This window comes from Somniosus microcephalus, chromosome 5 (assembly GCF_052327205.1).
Source record: "Somniosus microcephalus isolate GS21.2 chromosome 5, FLI_Smic_1.0, whole genome shotgun sequence".
Lineage (NCBI taxonomy): Eukaryota > Metazoa > Chordata > Chondrichthyes > Squaliformes > Somniosidae > Somniosus > Somniosus microcephalus.
Window position 1 is genome coordinate 316,795,609 of NC_140991.1, and position 25,898 is coordinate 316,821,506.

General features: G+C 49.9%; 1 protein-coding gene across 1 annotated transcript in view; it reads right to left on the minus strand.

The window, feature by feature from the left end:
- Nucleotides 1–1,100: 1,100 nt before the first annotated feature.
- cpne4b (copine IVb) overlaps nucleotides 1,101–25,898 on the minus strand; it is a 542,136-nt gene continuing 517,338 nt past the window's right edge. The window contains exons 13-16 of the mRNA XM_085989288.1: nucleotides 25,691–25,742; nucleotides 24,492–24,625; nucleotides 21,192–21,428; nucleotides 1,101–1,613 (exon numbers count right to left, since the gene is read on the minus strand). Of these exons, the coding sequence (XP_085845414.1) occupies nucleotides 1,482–1,613; nucleotides 21,192–21,428; nucleotides 24,492–24,625; nucleotides 25,691–25,742 (555 nt within the window). The 3' untranslated portion in view covers nucleotides 1,101–1,481. The remainder of the gene's footprint in view (nucleotides 1,614–21,191; nucleotides 21,429–24,491; nucleotides 24,626–25,690; nucleotides 25,743–25,898) is intronic.

Below are 25,898 nucleotides of genomic sequence, written 5' to 3' on the forward strand. Positions count from 1 at the left end.
GATGTGACTAGTGGTGTCCCACAAGGATCTGTGTTCAACTATTCACCGTATTTATCAGCGACTTAGATGATGGGATAGAAAGCCACATATCCAAGTTTGCCAATGACACAAAGATAGGCGGCATTGTAAGCTGTGTAGATGGAAGCATAGAATTACAAAGAGATATTAATAGATTAAGCGATTGGGCAAAACTGTGGCAAATGGATTTCAATGTAAGCAATTGTGAGGACATCCACTTTGGACCTAAAAAGGGATAGAGCAGGGTAATTTCTAAATGGTGAAAAGCTAAAACCAGTGGATGTTCAAAGAGACTTGGGGGTCCCGGTACATCGATCATTAAAATGTCACAAACAGGTACAGAAAATAATCAAAAAGGCTAATGGGATGCTGGCCTTTATATCTAGAGGACTAGAATACAAGGGGGTAGAAGTTATGCTGCAGCTGTACAAAACCCTGGTTAGACCACACCTGGAGCACTGTGAGCAGTTCTGGGCACCACACCTTAGGAAGGATATACTGGCCTTGGAGGGAGTGCAGCGTAGGTTTACCAGAATGATACCCGGACTCCAAGGGTTAAATTACGAGGAGCGATTACACAAACTAGGGTTGTATTCCATGGAATTTAGAAGGTTAAGGGGTGATTTGATCGAAGTTTTCAGGATATTAAGGGAACAGATAGGGTCGATAGAGAGAAACTATTTCCGCTGGTTGGGGAGTCTAGGACTAGGGGGCATAGTCTAAAAATTAGAGCCAGACCTTTCAGGAGTGAAATTAGGAAACACTTCTACATTCTCTTGTAAAGGGTGGTAGAAGTTTGGAACTCTCTTCCGCAAACGGTAATTGATGCTCGGTCAGTTGGTCATTTTAAATCTGAGATTGGTAGATTTTTGTTAACCAAAGGTAATAAGGGATACGGGGCAAAGGCGGGTATATGGAGTTAGGTCGCAGATCAGCCATGATCTCACTGAATGTCGAAACAGGCTCGAGGGGCTGAATGGCCTCCTCCTGTTCCTATGTTCCGATGAATTGACACAGTTTTAACTGTTTTTGCCGAGAGTCTGTTCCGCATATTTGGCACACAAGAGAAGATTGACCACAAATGGAAAACAGTGTCATTTTATTATAGACATGCAAAATACAGTCCATGCATCTGCTGTTTTTGAAAAATCCATCAGTAGTAACAGGTGGAGCCAATACTGCTCGCTATCAACTTTCAATAAATGTTCCAAAATGCTTTACAGTGTAAGAAATTTAGTAAAATCCCAATAAACCTGTATAAAAAAACAGATACTGATACGTTTCAAGGCGACATGCTCTTATGCAAAGTAGTCCATCTTGTAAAAAGTTGTCGACAGTACAACAGCGGAGGAGAATGCAAGCCTTGTGGCTACACATGCAAAATGGTTTCTCTCATTCATTTTAAAAGTCACTTAGACGTGCTATACATCATAACTTGTACTAGGTCAAAGGTCACTAGAGTATTAGGGTGCAAGTGTTCGGGAAGACTCGTAATCCGACAGACATTTTGGCGGGATTGCTTTGCCGTTGTAGTAGTCCACCACTTGGTTGGGGACCTCGGCGAGGACGCTCTTCGCAAGGGCAGCGGGGGACGCCTGCAAAGAAAAGAAAACAGATTATAGCCCTGACCTGTTGAGGAATTAAAGGGGGCTATTATGTCAGGGGGGGAAATTATATAAAGGGGGCGTGGAGATGCTTCCAACGTGAAACGGTGCCTTGCCCTCACCGCCCCCCCCCCCCCACCCCACAGTTTAGTTAACGCATCAAAGGCCGTTTCGGGCTTTTCTATCTGCTGGGGGAAATCTGACTTTGGATTGTCTGATGCAAGCCCAACATTTCATTGAAACGTATAAGATTCTGAGGGGGATTGACAGGGTAGATGCTGAGAGGTTGTTTCCTCCTGGCTGGAGAGTCTAGAACCAGGGGTCATAGTCTCAGGATAAGGGGTCGGCCATTTAGGACTGAGATAAGGAGGAATTTCTTCACTCAGAGGTTTGTGAATCTTTGGAATTCTCTGCCCCAGAGGGCTGTGGATGCTGAATCGTTGAGTATATTCAAGGCTGAGATCGATAGATTTTTGGACTCTAGGGGAATCGAGGGATATGGGGATAGTGCAGGAAAGTGGAGATGAGGTCGAAGATCAGCCATGATCTTATTGAATGGAGGAGCAGGCTCGAGGGGCCAAGTGGCCGACTCCTAATTCTTATGTTCTTATGTATGGCAGTAGGCAAAGAGCTGCATATCTAATATTAGTTATGGGTCTTTAAATAATTGGTTCCAGTCAGTACTGATTAATCCAATTTGGGTGCAATCCAAATGCATGAGATTTCTGAAATTTTGCAAGGATCAAGTCACAGCGATACCCATCGTGAAATTAAAAGCCTCACTGATTGCTTGAAGTCAACATTCAGCACGGTAGAGGATGCTAATCGCATTGAGTACAGACCTTAAATACAAACTAATTCTCTGGATCCTCTCGGAGATGAACCAGATGTTCATGTCAGCTGAGTGATGCACTACCGCCTGTCAAGCCTCCGGTGTAACACCGAGATAGTCCACACTGGCATTTTTCTTCCAAATAGGAGAGATCTTGAATAACTTTGATATATTATCGAGATAAGTGGCGTTCTTTACAATGAAACATCTCCCCTTTCAGGAATGCTTCCCTTTAATTTATAAAACAGCTCAGAAAGACAGACTTGCATTTTTGCAGAGCCTTTCACGACCGCAAGATATCCCAAAGTGCTTTACAGCCAATGAAGTACTTTTTGAAGTGTAGTCACTGTTGTAATGTAAAAAACGCAGCAGCCAATTTGCGCACAGCAAGCTCCCACAAACAGCAATGTGATAATGACCAGATAATCTGTTTTAGTGATGTTGATTGAGGGACAAATATTGGCCCCAGGACACCGGGGAGAACTCCCCCGCTCTTCTTCGAAATAGTGGCCACGGGATCTTTTACGTCCACCTGAGAGAGCAGACGGGGCCTCGGTTTAACATCTCATCTGAAAGACGGCACCTCCGACAGTGCGGCACTCCCTCAGCACTGCACTGGGAGCGTCAGCCTAGATTTTTGTGCTGAAGTCTCTGGAGTGGGACTTGAACCCACAACCTTCTAACTCAGTGGTGAGGGTGCTGCCCACTGAGCCACAGCTGAGGCTGAAAATGAAAACCGGCGTGACGAATTTCAATTGCCACATTTGAGCTCAAAATGCACAGTTCCCAGCACAACCCATTGGCCTTCATTTCTCCGGGGATTCTCCCAGTCCTTTCCTGTGACCTTAGTGGAAGAATCCCGGAAAACTCCAGGAAAACAGGGTAAATGGCGTATTCCGGGGCACTTAATGCCCTCAGTTGAGGTGAATTTATTTTTGGGTGCGCGGTCCCTTTAACGGGCTGCGCAGCCCTATTCGAAGTTTCATGCGCGAAATTTCGCACTGGAAATGCCGGTCCTGGGTCATGTGCCCCAGCAGCTTAGAGGGGACGGAGTAATGGAAACAGCTAAAGTGCAGTCCTGGCTATGCAGGCTGACGTAAGAAAACTACTGGGCACTTGGTCTGAGTATTAAACAAGGCTTTAATCAACTGTTTTTCAACATGGAGATCTAGTTGTGTCCTTCACTAGTTCCTGTTAAAGAATGTCCTGAGCAAGCTGGGCTCGTGCCCGAGTATTTATACTCTCCCTGGACAGCGCCACCCACAGGCCGCCCAGCATTATTTCATAAGTTATTTCCACATGAATGACAAGATTCATGTCATAGGCTTCTGCGACTTCATAACCTTAGCAAGGTCCAATGCCTACAAGGAACAGCCCAAACCGCCATCATACTGACTGACTCGTGTGAATAGGCATGGCATTTTTCTGATTGCTCATGCAGTACATTGTATGTGTGAATCGAGGGATACGGGGATCGGGTGGGAAAGTGGAGTTGAGGTTGAATGGCGGAGCAGGCTCGAGGGGGCCGCGTGGCCGACTCCTGCTCCTAGTTCCTAGGTTACTGGGGGAAAAATTCGGTATCGCCCCGTTTGGGGCGCCGTTATCGGCCGTGCGCAAAGTTTAGCGCCTGGCGCTAATTATCGCCTCCGACGGCAAACTTGGCTTTTATCGCCCCTGGAGGTGATTGGAGCGTTAAATCAGGCGCTTCACACCTGTCTTAAGGCGCAAAGGCCGAGGAGCGAGGCGCTACCTCAGAGCGCTGGCGAAGCAAGGAAGGGCAAATCAAAATAAACCTGCAAAGTGCTGCTCAGTACCCAAAACTCCTTCACACAGCGTTGAATCTCTCCAGAAGTCTCTCTCTCTCTCAGAATGCGTGGTGCAAAAATGTCACCAACAAAAAAAGGCAGGAAGCGGTCGACTTTAAATAGCGCTCCCCCCATCCCTTTCTGACAGTAAAACGCTCCCCTCAACCTGTCGTTGCTAGCGGCAGGCGGCAAGGCAGGGGGCGCCACTCAATATCCGGTCCGGGGCGCTACCGAGGCGTTGCGCACTCGACTGACGTCACAATCTGCCGGTGCAGGAGATCGTGGCGGTTGTGTTTAGCACCGCCGCAAAATGTCTAGTTAATTTCGCGAACGGCGCAAACATCGCCGTGCCCGGGCGCTAGTTGCTTTGCGCCCCATTAGCGCCCTCTTAAGGCGCTAACAGGAGGCGCAAACAACTGAATTTATCCCCCCTTATGTCTACATTTTATTCAAGTTTTTATAGTAATTAAAAAATAAACTTTTGGTGATCACTGCATTTTTGTCTGTGTTTATCACCTGGTTTCATTGTTTTTGGTTGCAGTACACACAGGGTTATAGTATTGGTTCCTGTTAACTTTTCTTAAATTTCAATCTCAGGATGTGGGCGCCGTTGGTAAGGCCAGCATTTATTGCCCATCCCTAGTTGCCCTTAGCTGAGTGTCTCGCTCGGCCATTTCAGAGGGCAGTTAAGAGTCAACCACATTGCTGTGGGTCTGGAGTCACATATAAGAAAGAAAGAAAGACTTGCATTTCTATAGCGCCTTTCACGACCACCGTGTAGTGTATGTAACCGTCTACCTTTAAGAGACTATGTATGTAACCGTTCACCTTTAAGAGAACTATTTTAGGTGTGGCACTACTTGTTTGGCTTCTGTATACGGTAATACCGACGGTGACCACACCGGTATATAAGTGCTGTGGCATGATTTATAGGGCAGATTCGCCCTGACCTTCGAATAGTAAAGTCCTGTTGTTTGTTACTCCTGAAGTCTGTGTCGTAATTAACTGCACAACCCACAGACTTTACAGTGGCGACGAGTCCGATCGTACCCTGCGGCAACAATAATTTCAAAGCAACGAAAGAGCGTCGAAAAGAGGCAACCGCCCTCGTCATTCGGCTGGGAGAAAACTCAAGGCTGCAGCAATAGAAAGGAGGAAGACTTTAGCGACAAAAACTTCCATCAGCAACAGGCACTGACTGTCCCTTCTGCCACGGTGACTGTGAGTAAGGGAAAGTGAAAAGAATAGCCGGAGGATAAGGGCTGGGCACTCGACCACGGTCGAGGGGAAAAAGGAGCCGGACAAAAAGTCGGGTCCAACGGCGTCGTGAGAGACCGCGACCGGCGGGAAAAGCCGGGCGGTGACCGAAGCCACGAAGCGCTGCGACCGGGAGCGTAGGCGCGGGAAGAGGGAAACTCAGCCGCAGCCGGGGAGAGAAGCACCGGACTGCGAGAGGGCTGGGAGGCGCGATTGGGGTCCGAGCGAGCGGGAGAGGCAGAGCCGACCAAGAGAGACTGCGCGAGAGCCAGTCCAGCGGCTGAACTGTCCTCCGTCAACGGGGTGTAACCAGCGCCGGTAGAGCCGAGCGAGCGGGAGAGAGGCAGAGCCGAGCAAGGGGAACTGTGCGAGAGCCAGTCCAGCGGCTGAACTGTCCTCCGTCAACGGGGTGTACCCAGCGCCGGTAGAGCCGAGCGAGCGGGAGAGAGACAGAGCCGAGCAAGGGGAACTGTGCGAGAGCCAGCCCAGCGGCTGAACCTGTTCGCCGTCAACGGGGTACCCAGAGCCGGTCGCCCTGCCATAAAATAAAAAAATTAAAAAAAAAGGGAAAGCCTTGAAGCCGACGCGCAGGCTGTGAACCTGAAAGCCAGCGGCCGTCGCCCGTGGGGAAAGTGTACCCCTCCTGCCAGGGAAGAAACGCGGGAAGCCGCCATTAGGCGGGGAAGAAGACAGAAGCGGGAAACCGCCATTGAAGTGGGCGGGGAGAGAAGATAAGAGCGGGAAACCGCCATTTTCGCGGGAAAACCGCCATCTTAGAAAAAAAAAGAAATAATAATTTAAAGAAATACTTGTGTTGTTCCCAAAGAGAGGAAGATGCCTAAGCGTGGTAACATCAATGATTTTAATTCCGAAGTAGAAGACTGGGCCACGTACGTGGAATGCATTGAGATCTATTGTGAGGCCAATAAAATAGAAGAAGATGACAAAGCTATAACCTTGCTGAACTCGATGGGCGCAAAGACATACGGGCTCTTGAAGCATCTACTAGCACCAGCTAAACTGGCGGATCAGACTTTCGATGATATTGTGGCTGTCCTGAAGGACCACTTGAACCCTACACCGTTGATGTTGGCTGAACGATTCAAATTCTATGCGAGAACGCAACGGAAAGACGAAAGCAACGCGGAATACTTGGTTGAACTGCGGAGGCTAGCGAAAGACTGTCAGTTTAGGGACAACCTGGAAGGGGCACTGAGAGACAAATTCGTGTGAGGAATGTTGAAGGAAGAAACACAAAAACGACTGCTTGAAGAGAACGATCTTCCACTTGATAAGGCTGTCCTTATCGCAGCATCAAGCGAAGCCGCAGTGAAAGGAACTGCGGAAATGCAGCTAAAGGCAGCGGCACTCAGGGTACAACAAATTACTTCGGGTACAACGAAATGCTATCATTGTGGAAAGACAACACACGACCAGAACCAATGCTGGTTTAAAAACCAAGAATGTAGGAAATGTGGCAAGCTTGGTCACATAGCTAAGGTATGCCGGTCAGGGAAGAAGACCAACAATAATGAGTCACCACAAAAGTGGTACAGAAAGGTACATGAGGTGACTAGGAAGAGTCCGGAGGAACAGAAGTCGGACTCACACTCCAACTGCAAAGGACTGGATAGTTTGAGAGTTCACAATGTGAGTAATGAAGCTGACCGACAAACTATCTGGATCACACTACAGATTGCAAAAGTCCAAGTGAAAATGGAAGTGGACACCGGATCGGCGCTGACGGTCATGAATAAGCATGACTATAAAAAGTTATTCAAGCATATTCCACTACGGGATACGGAACTAGTACTACAGACATACACGGGGCACAAAGTATTCCCCATCGGAAAGATAGAAGTCAAGGTGAGATACAAGGATAAAGATTACCAAAGGATGGACCTGTATGTGTTGCCTGAGGGAGGTCCACCACTTCTGGGACGGGAGTGGATCCGGAAAATAAAGATAGACTGGCATTCACTAAACACCATGACGGTGGATTCCGGAAAGGAAGATGTCAAACCTGAACGGTTGTCCAGAATATTGGACGAAGCTAAAGAGGTATTCCAGCAAGGACTGGGAACACTGTGAGGAATTAAAGCAAAGGTTAAGATTGCAGAACATGCAAGCCCAAAATTTTTCAAAGCCAGATCGGTACCTTATGCGATACGACCAGCTGTGGAGGCAGAACTGGAAGAACTTGAACGATCAGGGGTACTGTCAAAAGTGGACTGGAGTGAGTGGGCCACGCCCATTGTTCCCGTCATGAAGTCTTCACCAAGTAATAAGCCAGGGGGACCGGGGAAGGTCCGCATCTGCGGAGACTTCAAGATCACAGTGAATCCGGTGCTTCACACGGTACAATACCCGCTTCCGCGGATTGAAGATATCTTTGCTTCGTTGGCTGGAGGGAAACACTTCACCAAGATAGACCTGGCTCAGGCATACTTACAAATGGAAGTCGAGGAAGAGTCACGCCAGTACCTCACCATCAACACACACAGAGGATTGTATCGTTATAATAGACTGGTTTTTGGGGTAGCTTCGGCTCCAGCAATTTGGCAGAGGGCCATGGAGCAGGTATTACAAGGAATTCCAAGCACGCAGTGCTACTTAGACGATATCCTAATTACGGGAGAAGACGAGGAAGAACACCTCACAAATTTGAAACTGGTGCTCACCAGGTTGAAGGAATATGGCCTTCGAGTTAATCGCAAGAAGTGTGAGTTTTTCCAGAAACGGATCTCGTACTGCGGTCATGTCATTGACCGAGAGGGGCTGCACAAGTCACCTGACAAGATAGAAGCTGTCGTGAAGGCCCCCACTCCAGAAAACGTATCACAGTTAAGATCATTCTTGGGGTTGATTAATTATTATCACAAGTTTCTGCCAAATCTATCCACGGTGCTGCATCCGCTGAATGCTCTGTTGCGGAAATACCATGGAAGTGGAGTGAGGAATGTAAAAAGGCTTTTCGCAGAAGCAAGGAGTTGATTACCTCTGAAGAAGTGTTGGCTCATTTCAACCCAACGTTAACCCTTCGTCTAGCTTGTGATGCTTCCCCTTATGGAATTGGAGCAGTACTTTCACACAAGTTACCAAATGGCTCGGAAAGGCCAGTGGCATTCGCGTCCCGATCATTGACCTCCGCGGAGCGAAATTATGCTCAAATAGATAGGGAGGCCCTCAGCCTTGTGTGGGGCGTGGAGAAATTCAATCATTACCTGCAAGGTAAGAAGTTCACATTACTGACAGACCACCAGCCGTTGGTGTCCATATTCAACCCAAACAAGGCCGTTTCCACCATGACAGCACAAAGGTTACAAAGGTGGTCCATGTTACTTGGGGCACACCAATATGACATCGAATACAAAAGGTCCAAACAGCATGGAAATGCTGATGGGTTATCGCGCTTGCCATTGCCGATAGTAGAAGAAGCGACTACATTGGACCCGGTAGAGATGTTCCACTCATCCATAGTGGAGTGTCTACCAATAACAAATTCGATGATCGAAAACGAAACAAGAAATGACCCGACTCTCTCACGAGTCTATGACTTAACGGTGGAGGGATGGCCAGCACAGGGCGAACCAACACTGCAAGCATTTTCACAGAGGAAAGAACAGCTGTCAGTGTGTAGAGGAACCCTGATGTGTGGATCTAGAGTGGTGATTCCACCCAAACTTCAAAAGAAGGTGTTAAAGGAGCTGCACGAGGGACATCTGGGTGGAGTGAAGATGAAGAACCTAGCAAGAGCGTTTGTATGGTGGCCAGGCATCGATGTAGACATCGAAGAAATCACTAAGAACTGCCTAGGATGTCAGAAGGTTCAGAACGCGCCACCACAGGCTCCGCTGCATCCATGGGAGTGGCCCTCATCTCCTTGGCAAAGGGTACACATCGACTTTGCTGGTCCATTTATGGACTCAATGTTCCTAATAGCGGTGGATGCACACTCCAAGTGGCCGGAGGTAATAAAGATGACCACCACCACCACGGAAAAAACCATCACAGTGTTAAGGACTATGTTTGCTAGGAATGGCCTGCCGGAACAGATCTGTTCTGATAATGGACTGCAATTTGTGTCCGAAGAATTCAAGAAATTCTTAAACAGCAATGGGGTTAAGCACTACACGTCAGCCCCATACCATCCCGCCTCCAATGGATTGGCTGAAAGGTTTGTCCAGACCTTCAAGAAGGCCATCAAGGCCATGGGTAATGAAGACATTAATTTACAACATAAGGTGGATAGCTTCTTGTTGGCGTACAGGAATGCAACACATGCGGTCACAAATCAAACTCCCGCCATGATGTTTTTTAATAGACGACTAAGATGCCGGCTGGATTTGCTCAAGCCAAACGTCAGAAGGGACGTAGAGAACCGGCAATTCCAGGGCATGAATGAAAGGGCCACTAGATCTTTTCAGATAGGTCAACAAGTTTTGGCCCGGGACTACCGTACCGAGAAATGGCAGCCTGGAACTATTGGAAAAAGGCTAGGGCCGTTGATGTATACGGTGGATCTTGGGGACAGTATAATAAGGCGCCATGTTGACCAGATCATAGGGTCAGCCACAACTGGCCAACCTACTTCACCACCTTACCCGGTTACTGTTGAAACCGAGATACCCAGAACACCTACCTCCGATCTGGTAATACTGGAATCAGAGGAACCTGACACTGTCTTTCAAGCCGAATTGACTTTGTCAGAAGCACCTACTACCCCACCAGGAATGACGACACCACTGAGGCGTTATCCTGACAGAGTCCGGAAACCTCCAGAGAGACTGAATCTGTGAACTGTCTTGCATAAAGTTGTATATATGTTATAATGTATGTTTAATGGGAAATACGTATGTTGTAAGCTAAAAAGGGAGGATTGTAGTGTATGTAACCGTCTACCTTTAAGAGACTATGTATGTAACCGTTCACCTTTAAGAGAACTATTTTAGGTGTGGCACTACTTGTTTGGCTTCTGTATACGGTAATACCGACAGTGACCACACCGGTATATAAGTGCTGTGGCATGACTTATTGGGCAGATTCGCCCTGACCTTCGAATAGTAAAGTCCTGTTGTATGTTACTCCTGAAGTCTGTGTCGTAATTAACTGCACAACCCACAGACTTTACACACCGGACGTCTCAAAGCACTTTACAGCCAATGAAGTACTTTTGGAGTGTAGTCACTGTTGTAATGTAGGCCAGACCGGGTAAGGACGGCAGAGTTCCTTCCCTCAAGGACATTAGTGAACCAGATGGGTTTTTGCAACAATCCAGTAGTTTCATGGTCACCATTACTGACACTAGCTTTTTATTCCAGATTTATTTAATTAATTGAATTTAAATTCCCCAGCTGCCGTGGTGGGATTTGAACTCATGTCTCTGGATCATTAGTCCAGGCCTCTGGATTACTAGCCCAGTAACATCACAGAAGCCAGTCTTCAGCCAATTCGATTCCCTCCACGTGATATCAAGAAACGGCTGAGCAGACTGGATATAACAAAGGCTATGGGCCCTGATAACATCCCGGCTATGGTGCTGGAGACTTGTGCTCCAGAACTAGCCGCACTTCTAGCCAAGCTGTTGCAGTACAGCTACAACACCGGCATCTATCCAACAATGGAAAACTACCCAGGTATGTCCTGTCCACAAAAAAGCAGGACAAATCCAATCCGGCCAATCGCCGCCCCATCAGTCTACTCTCAATCATCAGCAAAGTGATGGAAGGTGTCGTCGACAGTGCTATCAAGCGGCACTTATTCACCAATAACCTGCTCACTGATGCCCAGTTTGGGTCCCGCCAAGACCACTCGGCTTCCGACCTCATTACAGCCTTGGTCCAAACATGGACAAAAGAGCTGAATTCCAGAGGTGAGGCGAGAGTGACTGCCCTTGACATCAAGGCAGCATTTGACTGAGTGTGGCATCAAGGAACCCTAGTAAAACTGAAGTCAATGGTAATCGGGAGGGAAAACTCTCCACTGGCTGGAGTCATACTTCGCAGGAAGGAAGATGGTTGTAGTTGTTGGAGGTCAATCATCTCAGCCCCATGTGGCCTCTGGTTCTTGATGTAGCAACAGAGCGAGGCTCACTACTCATCAAACTACTCAAAATGGTAAAGTGACTGCCTATGAATTGTACCGCAGATCTTAGAATCAGAGATGCCATGGGAGTGATATCAAGAGAGTTTGGGGGTTTTCAAATGACCACTGAAAGCCATTCGAGCTTCACTCTCACAGATTCTGACATCCACTTGTTTCTATGTAATATGCACAAGATTTGTGCATTTTCCTGTCACCACCCCTTGAAAAATGCTAGAATATGTCCAGCCCTACCACGTTAGTTAACCTACGTTGATGTCCCAAATGGACGCGACTGCTGCCAACGAGATTAATTGGTTGCACGTGCGCAGTTCCAGTGGTTTTCTTTGGTTGTTCGCTAACGGAAAAGAAAATATTGTCGCCATCAGAAAGAGAGAAAGGAGGGGAGGGGGTGGGGAGAGGAGATCGCTACTGCCGAACGTCAGGAAAAGAAAATCCGCACCAGCAAAACTCAGCAAACCTCCATCTCTGAGATATTCAGCGTTCCTCGAACCACTGCTCTCGCCGTATCCTGAGATCCACGCTGAACGCCATGCACCGCCACATGAACACCCTCGACCTCTCTCTTCAGCAGCACCGACTCACTCTGTCTCAAAGCTGTCCTGGTCCCCAGTTCCATTTCATCCTTCATCTCATCCGGCGCTTTAACAAAAAAACTGTTTTCTTCCCTTCTGATGTCAAGGATCGCAAGCTACAACAACTCTTGGACACCAACGCCCCTCCGGAACCACCTTCCCCTTCACTTTCCTCTGACCCCCCTTCTTCCAATCTCACCCCCTGCCGTGTTTTCACTATCCCCTCTGACCTTCCCCTCTCTGACCCCGAACAATCAGTCCTTAGCAAAGGCCTGAGCTTCATCCCCTTACGCTCTCACCTCAATGAATTTTGAGCTCGGCACGACACTGAGCTCTTTTTCCGCCGCCTTCGCCTCCGTGCCCACTTCTTTGGCCAGGAGTCTTCCCCCCGCACGGCTGATCCTTTCTCCCGCTTTCTAAATTCTCGTTCTACTTGGACCCCTCCCTCTGGCCTCTTACCCTCTCTAGATCTTTTCATTGCTAACTGCCGACGTGACATCGGCCGTCTCCATTTCTCTGCTCCCCTCACTCACTCCAACCTACCTCCCTCTGAACTTGCAGCACTCCATTCTCTTAGATCCAACCCTAACATTATCATTAAACCTGCTGACAAGGGTGGTGCTGTTGTTGTTTGGCGAACCGACCTCTACCGTGTGGAAGCTGAACGCCAACTCTCCGACACCTCCTCCTACCTCTGCCTGGACCATGACCTCACTACCAAACATCAAGCCACCGTTTCCAAGACTGTCACTGACCTCATCTCCTCTGGAGATCTTCCCCCCGCGGCCGCCAACCTCATAGTCCCCCAACCCCGCACAGCCCGCTTCTACCTCCTTCCCAAGATCCACAAACAGGACTGCCCTAGTAGACCCATCGTTTCAGCCTGTTCTTGCCCCATGGAACTTATCTCATCCTATCTCGACTTTATTTTTTCTCCCCTTGTCCAGTCTCTTCCCACCTACATCCACGACTTTTCCGACGCTCTCCGTCACTTTAACAGTTTCCAGTTTCCTGGCCCCAACCATCTCCTTTTCACCATGGACGTACAATCCCGCTACACCTCCATCCCCCACCAGGATGGCCCGAGGGCGCTCCGCTTCTTCCTTGAACAGAGGCCCAACCAGTCCCCATCCACCACCACCCTCCTCCGCCTGGCTGAACTTGTTCTCACATTGAACAACTTCTCCTTTGACTCCACTCACTTCCTCCAAATTAAAGGTGTTACTATGGGAACCCGCATGGGTCCTAGCTATGCCTGCCTTTTCATGGGATATGTGGAACATTCTTTGTTCCAGTCCTACTCAGGTCCCCTCCCTCGCCTCTTTTTCCGGTACATCGATGACTGTATTGGTGCCGTTTCCTGCTCTCGCCCTGAACTAGATAATTTCCTTCACTTTGCTTTCAATTTCCACCCTTCCCTCACCTTCACATGGTCCATCTCCGACTCTTCCCCTCCCATCCTCGACTTCTCTGTCTCCATCTCTGGGGATAGGCTATTGACAAACATTCACTACAAGCCCACCGACTCCCACAGCTACCTGGACTACACTTCCTCCCACCCCACCTCCTGTAAGGACTCTATTCCATTCTCCCAGTTTCTCCGTCTCCGCCGCATCTGCTCCGACGATGCCACCTTCCACACCAGTGCTTCCGACATGTCTTCCTTTTTCCTCAACCGAGGATTCCACTCTACAGTGGTTGACACTGCCCTCGACCGCGTCCGTTCTATTTCCCGCACTTCTGCTCTCACCCCTGCCCCTCCCTCCCAGAACCACGATAGGGTTCCCCTTGTCCTCACCTTTCACCCCACCAGCCTCCACATTCAACGGATCATCCTCCACCATTTCCGCCACCTCCAGCGTGATCCCACCACCAAACGCATCTTCCCCTCACCTCCCCTTTCAGCATTCCGAAGGGACCGCTCCCTCCGCGACACCCTAGTCCAGTCCTCTATCACCCCCAGCACCCCTTCCCCTTCACCTGGCACCTTCCCGTGCAAGCGCAGGAGATGCAACACCTGACCTTTTACCTCTCCCCTTCCCACCGTCCAGAGCCCCAAACACCCCTTCCAGGTGAAACAGCGATTTACTTGTACTTCTTGCAATCTAGTATACTGTATTTGCTGCTCACGATGCGGTCCCCTCTACATTGGGGAGACCAAACGCAGATTGGGTGACCGCTTTGCGGAACACCTCCGTTCAGTCCGTAAGGGTGACACTGAGCTTCCGGTCGCCTGTCACTTTAATTCTCCGCTCCACTCCCACTCTGATCTCTCTGTCCTCGGCCTCTTACACTGTTCCAATGAAGCTCAACGTAAGCTCGAGGAACAGCACCTCATCTTTCGATTAGACACTTCACAGCCTTCTGGACTCAACATTGAGTTCAACAATTTCAGACCATGACCTCAGCCCCTATCCTTTATTTTCCCATTTATTTATTTTTTCTCTCTCCCACATGGCACTTGTCTTTCATTTTGCCAGTGCCATTTACACTTCATCATGAACCATCGTTTGTTTCTTAACTTGTCCCATTACCATCTCTTGCCTTGCACCATCATCCCTTTTGTCATTTAATCTCTCCTGCCTTCCACCCTATCACAGACCTTCCCTTTTGTTCTTTCCTCCCCTCCCCCCTTTCCCTGCCCCTACATTTGCTTAAAACCTGTTCCATCTCCAACTTTTTCCAGTTCTGACGAAGGGTCATCGACCTGAAACGTTAACTCTGTTTCTCTCTCCACAGATGCTGCCAGACCTGCTGAGTGTTTCCAGCATTTTCTGTTTTTTTTTAGTCTATTTTTATTCATCTTCTTGTCCTTTCCCTTCACATGGAGCTCCTGCTCCGAACAAATAAATCTCCGCAAACCTCCCCTCAGCAAAATTATTAGACCAACCCAGAGCTCCACAGATTTATACGACATTATGATATTATTATACATTAATAATTAAACCACCGCAGATTCTGCGCAGCTTCCAGTTCGTTGGCAGCAGTCACTCTGATCCCAAAACGTGCTTTGTCCGACATAAGATTGTTCTGCTATCGTCTTCAAAGCAAATGAAGGGTTTGAACAGTGCAGTGTGTTAACAACCAGCCCTTCACCACTGGGTCCCGGCCAATACAATGTATTTATATAGTCAATAACATCCTCCTGATAGGCAATGACCCTCTGACAATAGTGACTGTGACCAGGTATGGAGACCTGCACGTGTCGAGGCTGTGCGGGACCCTCAAACCCACGGGCCTGCGCGTTCCGTGTAACCCACAAAGCAGCAGGCACTCTCAGTCTCTCCGTATTCTACCACGACCTGAGGAACTGTGTCAGTAGCTGTACAAGGCTGGAGAGTCGGCGATCACAGCCCAGCTCTCCATTTCGGGACGAATTCAGTCCGTCAGTGAAATAATCTGGAGAGGCGATGACTGCAGGAAGTGTTGGAGTGGTGCAGTGGGGCGGGTGCTCCTCACATATTGGAAATAAGGCTTGTTGTCAGGACAGACTAGAGCAGGGTGGGGCGAAGTACAAAAACTTTTTTACGCAGCGAGTGGTGAGGACCTGGAACTCGCTGCCGACGGAAGTGGTGGAAGCGGAGACACTCAATGCTTTCAAGGGGAGACTGGATAGGCACTTGAGGGAAATAAACTTGCAGGGCTACGGGGATAGAGCGGGGGAATGGGACTGACTGGATTGCTCTACAGAGAGCCGGCACCGACTTGATGGGCCGAATGGCCTCCTTCTGTATCATAAATGTCTATGATTCTATACAACGTCTGAAGGGAAATAATGGTGATCGGCAAATTGAATTACAAACATCAAGAGCTCCGAGTTGGGGCAGTTTAAAAATATTTACACGGCAGCTGGATTTACCTCCGAGCAGATATCTCCGGTTTGGAATGGCCTGAATAAACATTCACAGCAAACTTGTTGTCAAGTCCCTAGTTTACTCCTTACTGTAAAAGTCCTACTAGATACAACGCCAGATCTGTGTCCGTCCTGACATTTTACAGAGGATGGGATGTGAACTGTGATTTATTAAACAAGATGCCATTAAAAGATTGTCTCAGAATAGTAGACACAAATCATTTATTGATTGCAGGACCCTGAAAGGCTCTTTGAATATTCTGAAAGAAAAGAAAGACTTGCATTTCTATAGCGCCTTTCTCCACCTCAGCATGTCCCAAAGCGCTTTACAGCCAATGAAGTACTTTTTGAAGTGGAGTCACTGTTGTAATGTAGGAAACGCGGCAGCCAGTTTGCGCACAGCAAGCTCCCACAAACAGCAATGCGATAATAACCAGATCATCTGTTTTTAGTGATGTTGATTGAGGGATAAACATTGGCCCCAGGACACCCTCCCCTGTTCCATGGGATCTTATACGTCCACCTGAGAGAGCAGACGGGGCCTCGGTTTAATGTCTCATCCAAAAGACGGCACCACTGACAGTGCAGCACTCCCTCAGCACTGCACTGGAGTGTCAGCCTAGATTTTTTGTGCTCGAGTCTCTGGAGTGAGACTTGAACCCACAACCTTCTGACTCAGAGGCGAGAATGCTGCCCACTGAGCCACAGCTGACGGGTATAGTATTTATGACATTTTTTTACAAATCAAAGTGGGAGATTAATGATCGTTAGTCCTCCATACTGAAGCAGTGATGTACAAATCATGAAGCATTTACTTGTTCAGCATTATTGGATTTGTGATCTGCTGATTTAAATACTTCGACGTTTAGGTTGTAGAGGAAGCAAATATGGAAATGATTCTTACAGGCACTAAGACTGGGTGCTCACTGCATGGAGAATGCAGCGCCTGTGTGAACATAGCTCAATGTGGGTTAGTACTGTAGTGTTGTAGAGATTGAAATTGAAGAACCGAACACCAAATCCCAGAACATTGACCATGAGATCGCAGAAAGAAAGTCTTGCATTTATATTGAGCCTTTCACGACCTCAGCATGTCGAGTAGTCTCTGGCTGCTTACTCCCGCTCTTCCCCCGATGCTGGCTGGCCAGGCTGCTGCTCCTGCTCCCCGTCCAATGTTAGCTGCCTTCTCCTGATCTCCCCCGATACTGGCTTGTTGCTCCCAGTCTGCTCCCGATACTGGCTCAACGTAAGCTCGAGGAACAGCACCTCATCTTTCGATTAGGCACTTTACAGCTTTCTGGACTCAACATCAAGTTCAACAATTTCAGATCATAACCTCGGCCCCCATTTTTACGGATGGCAGCTGTTGATGATTCTGCCATCCCCATTTACACCTCCTCTAGTCTCATCTTTTGTTTCTTTACTTGTCCCATTACCATCGCCTTTCGCCTCGCACCATCACCCCTTTTGTCATTTAATCTCTCCTGCCTTCCACCCAATCACAGACCTTCCCTTTCACTCTTTCCTCCTTTCCCCCCTTTCCCAGCCCCTGCACTTGCTTAAAAACCTATCATATCTATAACTCTTTCCAGTTCTGACTAAAGGTCATCGACCTGAAACGTTAACTCTGTTTCTCTCTCCACAGATGCAGCCCGACCTGCTGAGTGTTTCCAGCATTTTGTGTTTTTATTACTGGCTCGTTGCCCCTAGTCTACCCGACGAGGGCTGCCTGCTCCTGCTCTCTCCCAGTACTGGTTCGTTGCTCCTAGTCTACCCGACGTGGGCTGCCTGCTCCTGCTCTCTCCCAGTACTGGTTCGTTGCTCCTAGTCTACCCGGCGAGGGCTGCCTGCTCCTGCTCTCTCCCAGTACTGGTTCGTTGCTCCTAGTCTACCCGGCGAGGGCTGCCTGCTCCTGCTCTCTCCCAGTACTGGCTCGTTACTCCTAGTCTACCCGGCGAGGGCTGCCTGCTCTGCTCTCTCCCAGTACTGGCTCGTTGCCCCTAGTCTACCCGACGTGGGCTGCCTGCTCTGCTCTCTCCCAGTACTGGTTCGTTGCTCCTAGTCTACCCGGCGAGGGCTGCCTGCTCCTGCTCTCTCCTGGTACTGGCTCGTTGCCCCTAGTCTACCCGGCGAGGGCTGCCTGCTCCTGCTCTCTCCTGGTACTGGTTCGTTGCTCCCAGTCTACCCGGCGAGGGCTGCCTGCTCCTGCTCTCTCCCAGTACTGGCTCGTTGCTCCTAGTCTACCCGGCGAGGGCTGCCTGCTCCTGCTCTCTCCCAGTACTGGCTCGTTGCCCCTAGTCTACCCGGCGAGGGCTGCCTGCTCCTGCTCTCTCCCAGTACTGGCTCGTTGCTCCCAGTCTACCCGGCGTGGGCTGCCTGCTCCTGCTCTCTCCCAGTACTGGCTCGTTGCTCCTAGTCTACCCGGCGAGGGCTGCCTGCTCCTGCTCTCTCCCGGTACTGGTTCGTTGCTCCTAGTCTACCCGGCGAGGGCTGCCTGCTCCTGCTCTCTCCCGGTACTGGTTCGTTGCTCCCAGTCTACCCGGCGTGGGCTGCCTGCTCCTGCTCTCTCCCAGTACTGGTTCGTTGCTCCCAGTCTACCCGGCGAGGGCTGCCTGCTCCTGCTCTCTCCCGGTACTGGCTCGTTGCTCCCAGTCTACCCGGTGAGGGCTGCCTGCTCCTGCTCTCTCCCAGTACTGGCTCGTTGCTCCTAGTCTACCCGGCGTGGGCTGCCTGCTCCTGCTCTCTCCCGGTACTGGTTCGTTGCTCCTAGTCTACCCGGCGAGGGCTGCCCGCTCCTGCTCTCTCCCAGTACTGGCTCATTGCCCCTAGTCTACCCGGCGAGGGCTGCCTGCTCCTGCTCTCTCCCAGTACTGGCTCGTTACTCCTAGTCTACCCGGCGAGGGCTGCCTGCTCTGCTCTCTCCCGGTACTGGTTCGTTGCTCCTAGTCTACCCGGCGAGGGCTGCCTGCTCCTGCTCTCTCCCGGTACTGGTTCGTTGCTCCTAGTCTACCCGGCGAGGGCTGCCTGCTCTGCTCTCTCCCAGTACTGGTTCGTTGCTCCTAGTCTACCCGGCGAGGGCTGCCTGCTCTGCTCTCTCCCAGTACTGGTTCGTTGCTCCTACTCTACCCGGTGAGGGCTGCCTGCTCCTGCTCTCTCCCGGTACTGGTTCGTTGCTCCTAGTCCACCCGGCGAGGGCTGCCTGCTCCTGCTCTCTCCCGGTACTGGCTCGTTGCTCCTAGTCTACCCGACGAGGGCTGCCCGCTCCTGCTCTCTCCCGGTACTGGCTCGTTGCTCCACCTCCTCCCGACGAGGGTGACTCCGCAGAACGTTGGAGTTGCGCTTGGCTGCTCCGATGGCAGAGAGAAGGCCTGGGAAAACCCCAAAGAAACCGCCTCTGCTTTACATCTTCTGCCCCCATTAGAGCAAGTGGGCCTCTTTGGGCAGTAATCAATCCCCTTTGCGACTGATTACCTTTCCCTAGTAAAGATATTACGGGCTTCAATGGGACTCACACACAATAAATGAGAATCGGAAAAGACCAGCTGGACATTCTTTCCTCTCCAACCCCAGGAATGTTGGGCCAGAATTGACATTTTTATTGACTCTATTTCTCTCTCCACGGATGTTGCCTGGCCTGCTGAGTTTTTCCAACATTTTCTGTTGTTATTTTTGATGTATTTATTGTTGTTTGTCATGAGCTATCAAGTAGTGTATGTGAGAGGTAGACATGTTGGCCCCGATTTTAACTCCAGGCGGATTCCCCGCTCCGGCCCGAGTTAAAATTACAGTCGGGTCTCGACGATGTCATCGGGCCACAACGTGCCTATGTAAAGAAGGACCCCGTTGGCTCCAGGCGTCTGTCCTTGCCGCCTGCTTGGGAGAGCGGGGTTAAAATCGCAGATGTTGCGATCGTGGCGGCTGTCGGATGGGTAAGAGCCAGGGGCGATGTTAGCCACCTGCCCGCCAGGTTTCTGCTGGGCACGTTCGCCATGGCGTCTGACCTTCTTGATTAATTTTCATCCTTATTTCTTATTCCTAACTCTCCATAAACCGTTAATAAAGTCAACAAATGAGAATTGGCGCAATCTACCCCGTGTTGCGTTGTCGTAAGTGTGCAAATGGCGCCCAACAGATCGTTCAATAACACAAGGACACCCCAGCTAATCTAGGCCGACACTCCCAGTGCTGTGCTGAGGGAGTGCTGCACTGTCGGAGGGGCAGTACTGAGGGAGCGCCGCACTGTCGGAGGGGCAGTACTGAGGGAGCGCAGCACTGTCGGAGGGGCAGTACTGAGGGAGCGCCACACTGTCGGAGGGGCAGTACTGAGGGAGCGCCGCACTGTCGGAGGGGCAGTACTGAGGGAGCACCGCACTGTCGGAGGGGCAGTACTGAGGGAGTGCCGCACTGTCAGAGGGGCAGTACTGAGGGAGCGCCGCACTGTCAGAGGGGCAGTACTGAGGGAGCACCGCACTGTCGGAGGGGCAGTACTGAGGGAGCGCCGCACTGTCGGAGGGGCAGTACTGAGGGAGCGCCGCACTGTCGGAGGGGCAGTACTGAGGGAGCGCTGCACTGTCGGAGGGGCAGTACTGAGGGAGCGCCGCACTGTCAGAGGGGCAGTACTGAGGGAGCGCTGCACTGTCGGAGGGGCAGTACTGAGGGAGCGCTGCACTGTCGGAGGGTCGGTACTGAGGGAGTGCTGCACTGTCGGAGGGGCAGTACTGAGGGAGCGTCGCACTGTCGGAGGGGCAGCACTGAAGGAGTGCTGCACTGTCGGAGGTGCCGTCTTTCGGATGAGAAGTTAAACCGAGGCCCTGTCTGCTCTCTCAGGCGGGCGTAAAAGATCCCATGGCACTATTTTGAAGAAGAGCAGGGGAGTTCTCCCCGGTGTCCTGGTCAATTTTTATCCCTCAATCAACATCACTAAAAACAGATTATCTGGTCATTATCATATTGCTGTTTGTGGGAGCTTGCTGTGCGCAAATTGGCTGCCGCGTTTCCCACATTACAACAGTGACTACACTTCAGAAAGTACTTCATTGGGTGTAAAGTGCTCTGGGACGTACAGAGGTGGTGAACGGCGCTATAGAAATGCTGAGTCTCTGTTTCTATTCCTGGGGCAAAGCTGGGTCTCCAGGTCCCACTTACGTGTTTGAAGTTCCTAAATGGCACAAACTGAACGATGTCTCGTAAAACGGGTTCGCCCTTCGGCGATCGGAGAATGCCGTCATCTCCATCCAGCATCTGCATGTCGCTGAAGTCGGCGTTTCCGACCCCCACTATGATCACCGACATGGGAAGATGCGAGGCGTGGACAATGGCGTCTCGGGTGTCGGCCATATCCGTGATCACACCATCCGTCAAAATCAGGAGGATGAAATATTGCTGATAAAACAAAAGGAACACATTTAGAATCACAGGGGGAAAAATCCGGTGGCGCCCGCTAGCGCCGTAAGTTCAGTGGTAGCACCCCAAGCAGGAGGCGGGGCTCTACTGGAAGCGCTCCCCCTCCCTCTTGGGGCGCTCCCATTGAATATCGCCGCGCTACGTGCAGCAGCGCCTCGCGTGTCGGCCCGTAGCGCCGCGGTATTACAGGCCTCCCTCCCCTGATTAAAGGGGAGGGTCCTAGTGTAGTGCGCACCGGGGCCCTGCTGGACCACCGGGGAGCGGGGTGCCAGTAAAAGAGCCCGGCACTCGAGAGGAGCGCCGGCCTGAGCGATCGCGGCCGGCACCCTGAATGAAAGAGGGGAAAGGGGGGCAGGTGCTGGCAGGCGGCCAGAAAAAAAAAATGGCCACCCGAAACCTGCCCCTTTAAATACCGCCGCCGAGGCCGCACAAACACCACCCTGACCCTGTCGAACATATCGTCCGGCGAAAGGTCAGTGGGGCGCAGCCAAAGTTTGCGGGCGGGGCGCGAGCGGGGCGCGAGCGGGGCGCTGCGCACGGTGATGACGCCATCGCTAGAGGCGCAGGACCGCAGGGCGCTGCCGTAGCTGCCACCGCTAACCGCCCGCTGAATTTTGCGGGAGGCGTTAGCGGCGCCGTGCCCGGGCGCTTGGGGCTTTGCGCCCCGTTAGCGCCCCCCCCGGGACGCTAACGGGAGGCGCAAAGCAACCCAATTTTTCCTCCATAGATTGATACAGCACAGAAGGAGGCCATTCGGCCCATCATGCCTGTGCCGGCTCTTTGGTCGAGCTCTCCAATTAGTCCCACTCCCCCCTGCGCTTTCCCCATAGCCCTGAAAATTTTCCTTTCCAAATATTTATCCAAATCCCTTTTGAAAGCCACTATTTCATCTGCCCTTTCAGGCAGCGCATTCCAGATCACAACAACTCGCTGTGTAAAAAGATTTGAGATACTTTTTGCTATGTTCAGTGTAGATATTATTGAGGAAAATTCCCTCCGTGTTTTAGTTTGACTGACTTTTCCCATCGTCATTGAGCATTCCTCATACTGGCTTCAATTATACTCAGTTGTTTGTTTATACTTGACACTACTTTTCTGACGATTGAATCTTTTATACATCGCAAAATCCTGTGGATCATAGAATCATAGAAATTTACAGCACAGAAGGAGGCCATTCGGCCCATCGTGTCTGTGCCGGCCGACAAAGAGCTCTCCAGCCTAATCCCATTTTCCAGCTCTCGGTCCGTAGCCCTGCAGGTTCCGGCACTTCAAGAGCATATCCAAGTACTTTTTAAATGTGATGAGGGTTTCTGCCTCTACCACCCTTTCAGGCACTGAGTTCCAGACCCCCACCACCCTCTGGGGGAAAAAAGTTCTCCTCAACTCCCCTCTAATCCTTCTACCAATTACTTTAAATCTCTGCCCCCTGGTTATTGACCTCTCTGCTAAGGGAAATAGGTCCTTCCTATCCACTCTGTCTAGAACCCTCATTATTTTATACACCTCAATTAAATCTCCCCTCAGCCTCCTCTGTTCCAAAGAAAACAACCCCAGCCGATCCAATCTTTCCTCAGAGCTAAAATTCTCCAGTCCTGGCAACATCCTCGTAAATCTCCTCTGTACCCTCTCTAATGCAATCACATCTTTCCTGTAATGTGGTGACCAGAACTATACACAGTACTCTAGCTATGGCCTAACTAGTGTTTTATACAGTTCAAGCAGAACCCCCCCCCTGCTCTTATATTCTGGGCCTCGGCTAATAAAGGCAAGTATTCCGTCTGCCTTCTTCACCACATTATCTACCTGTCCTGCTACGTTCAGGGATCTGTGGACATGCATTCCAATCTCCCTATTGATCCAGTTAGGCTTGACTTTACCTGGTGTACAAGCTTGTCGGAAGGTGCAGGTTGCAGGCGCTGTTCACTGTACAGATCAGACATGATTGGCCAAGGTTGATATAGTAACGGAAGCTGATTGCATGTAGAATGGGCAAGCTATGCACTGTGCAAGCTATCCACAGAAGGCAGTAGAGGCCAATTCATTAAATATATTCAAGAAGGAGCTGGATATATTTCTTAAGGCTAAAGGGATCAAGGGATATGGGGAGAAGGCAGGGACAGGGTACTGAATTTGGATGATCAGCCATGATCGCATTGAATGGCGGAGCAGGCTCGAGGGGCCGAATGGCCTACTCCTGCTCCTATCTTCTATGTTTCTATGTGAGTAAAAAAGACCATTTCTCGAAGCAACGCTGCTTAGCAGATAGATAATTCAGAAAAATAATTAACAGGTCAAACGACGTGAGATAGAGTGGAGCCAGGGAGAGATTAGTGAGAATATAAAGCTAAAGGAGATACAATCTATTCTCTGAGGAGCGCCGCCGACTGATTGCCTAATCACGGACAAACATCCTGTTCGCACAGGGCCTTTACCTTGTCTCAGTGGGGATGCAATTTCTGCGGCGCATTATTTTAATAAAGCCGTTAACTCGTTCGAAATAAACCAAATCATTAAAATAGCGCAGGGAGAATTTCTACACCTTACAGAGGGAGGTGCACCATCAGCAACCCAGTTACAAAAACAAAAATGTAATCATTAACTTTTCCCAAATCTGACCCAGGAGAACTGGGGCTGGACTTCCACTTGCTGTCGGAGATCATCTTGGTGTGTGGGGCAAAGGGAGGAAGTTGAAAACTGTTTTAGAGAAGCAAGAGGACGTTCCCTTCCGTTGTGTAGACTGAGATGAGGAGGAATTTCTTCACTCAGAGGGTTGTGAATCTTTGGAATTCTCTGCCCCAGAGGGCTGTGGATGCTGAGTCGTTGAGTATATTCAAGGCTGAGATCGATAGATTTTTGGACTCTCGGGGAATCAAGGGATATGGGGATCGGGCGGGAAAGTGGAGTTGAGGTCGAAGATCAGCCATGATCTTATTGAATGGCGGAGCAGGCTCGAGGGGCCGAATGGCCGACTCCTGCTCCTAATTCTTATGTTTTTATGTGTACAGTTTGGGACCCTGTGTATTGTCCATGATAACCACTTACTGTTGCTTCCTTGGTATGCATTTCCTCGGAGGCCGAACTGGCCACCTTCTGGATAATTGGCGCAATGTTTGTTGGTCCGTAAAGCTGGATCTTCGGAAGGCATTTCTGATAGGCTTCCACAACTCCCTGTATACCTTGTCGAAAAGCATAGTTATGAAGGAGAATGAGTATGTGGCAAAGCCAATTGCAACACACAATATTCTTCAGTACTTATCTATATCAGTTTTCACTCTCATTCATAAAGGCTCGAAATTTGCGGTCGGCGTGAGGGTGAACTGGCAACCTTGGCCATCATTCCACCTTTGAAGCTGACCGCAACTTCAGGGCGTCGCGTAGGCGCGTCCTAACGTGGAAATTCTGAAGTTGCGATCAGTCATTCACTGCTCCGACACTGGCTGTGCTGTGACTCCCCCTGCCCAACCCCCGACAGAGCCGGCAATCAGTGAAATCTCTCAAATCAGGGAAACTGATGAAAACCTTGGCTCTTCCGTGATAATTACCACTGTTAAATTCCCCACTAAAAGTCAGACCCTTCTGGATTCAGTGTAACTGGGGTTTTATCAGCGTATTGACGGCTAATCAAAGGTTATGGCCCCGAAAAACTAATTTTAATTTGGTGCAGTGTGAAATTTGTCCACTTTAATAAAATAACATTAAAAAAAAATGTTTTTTAAAAGTTTGTTCATCTTTATTTCAGGTTTGCCTTTTCCCCCATGTGAGAGCCCCAATCTTTGTTTTGCTCTCTCTGTAACATTTTAAAAAAGTTAGAATCAAAGGAGCTTCCTCGCTTCCTGGTTCGTTTTCTGCGAGAATTCTGCACTGCGATTGGCTGCTTAGACAGCCGGTTGACATCACAGCAGCTCGCGTTAGGGATTCCCCATTAACTTGCGCTGATTCCAGTTGCACGTTGGAAGAGCTGAACGTCTCGCCACAGAGAGATCGGGAGATGCTCGTGCGAAGCTTACTCCGGGGCCGGTGGGCAAACGCCTTCACTCGGCCGCTGACCGCGAATTCCGAGCCGTTATTCTTCAGTGCTCTCATTCATAAAGTGTTGGGGTGTGGCGATGGAAATTCCATCCAATGATACAAACATTTGGGACAAATACATCCATCACCACATCGCACTTGACTTTTGAGAGCTAAGGAAGATGCCAAAGACATTGCTAAGTGTGTGCGAAGGTTCTTCTGTTGGGCTTTACCTGCACATTCTGGGTTGTCTTCATTGAAGTTGATTGCAAAGTCATGAGAAACCTGGAAGTCAATAATTGAGGGGGAGAAACAGGAATATTAGAAAGTTGATAGATAAAACTGAAGTTATGGTGAAATCTTTCATGTTGAAACCACGGAGCTTCACAATTGCCCCACAAAAACAAAGATATTCACGTTGGGTAAGGACCGGGATTTTTA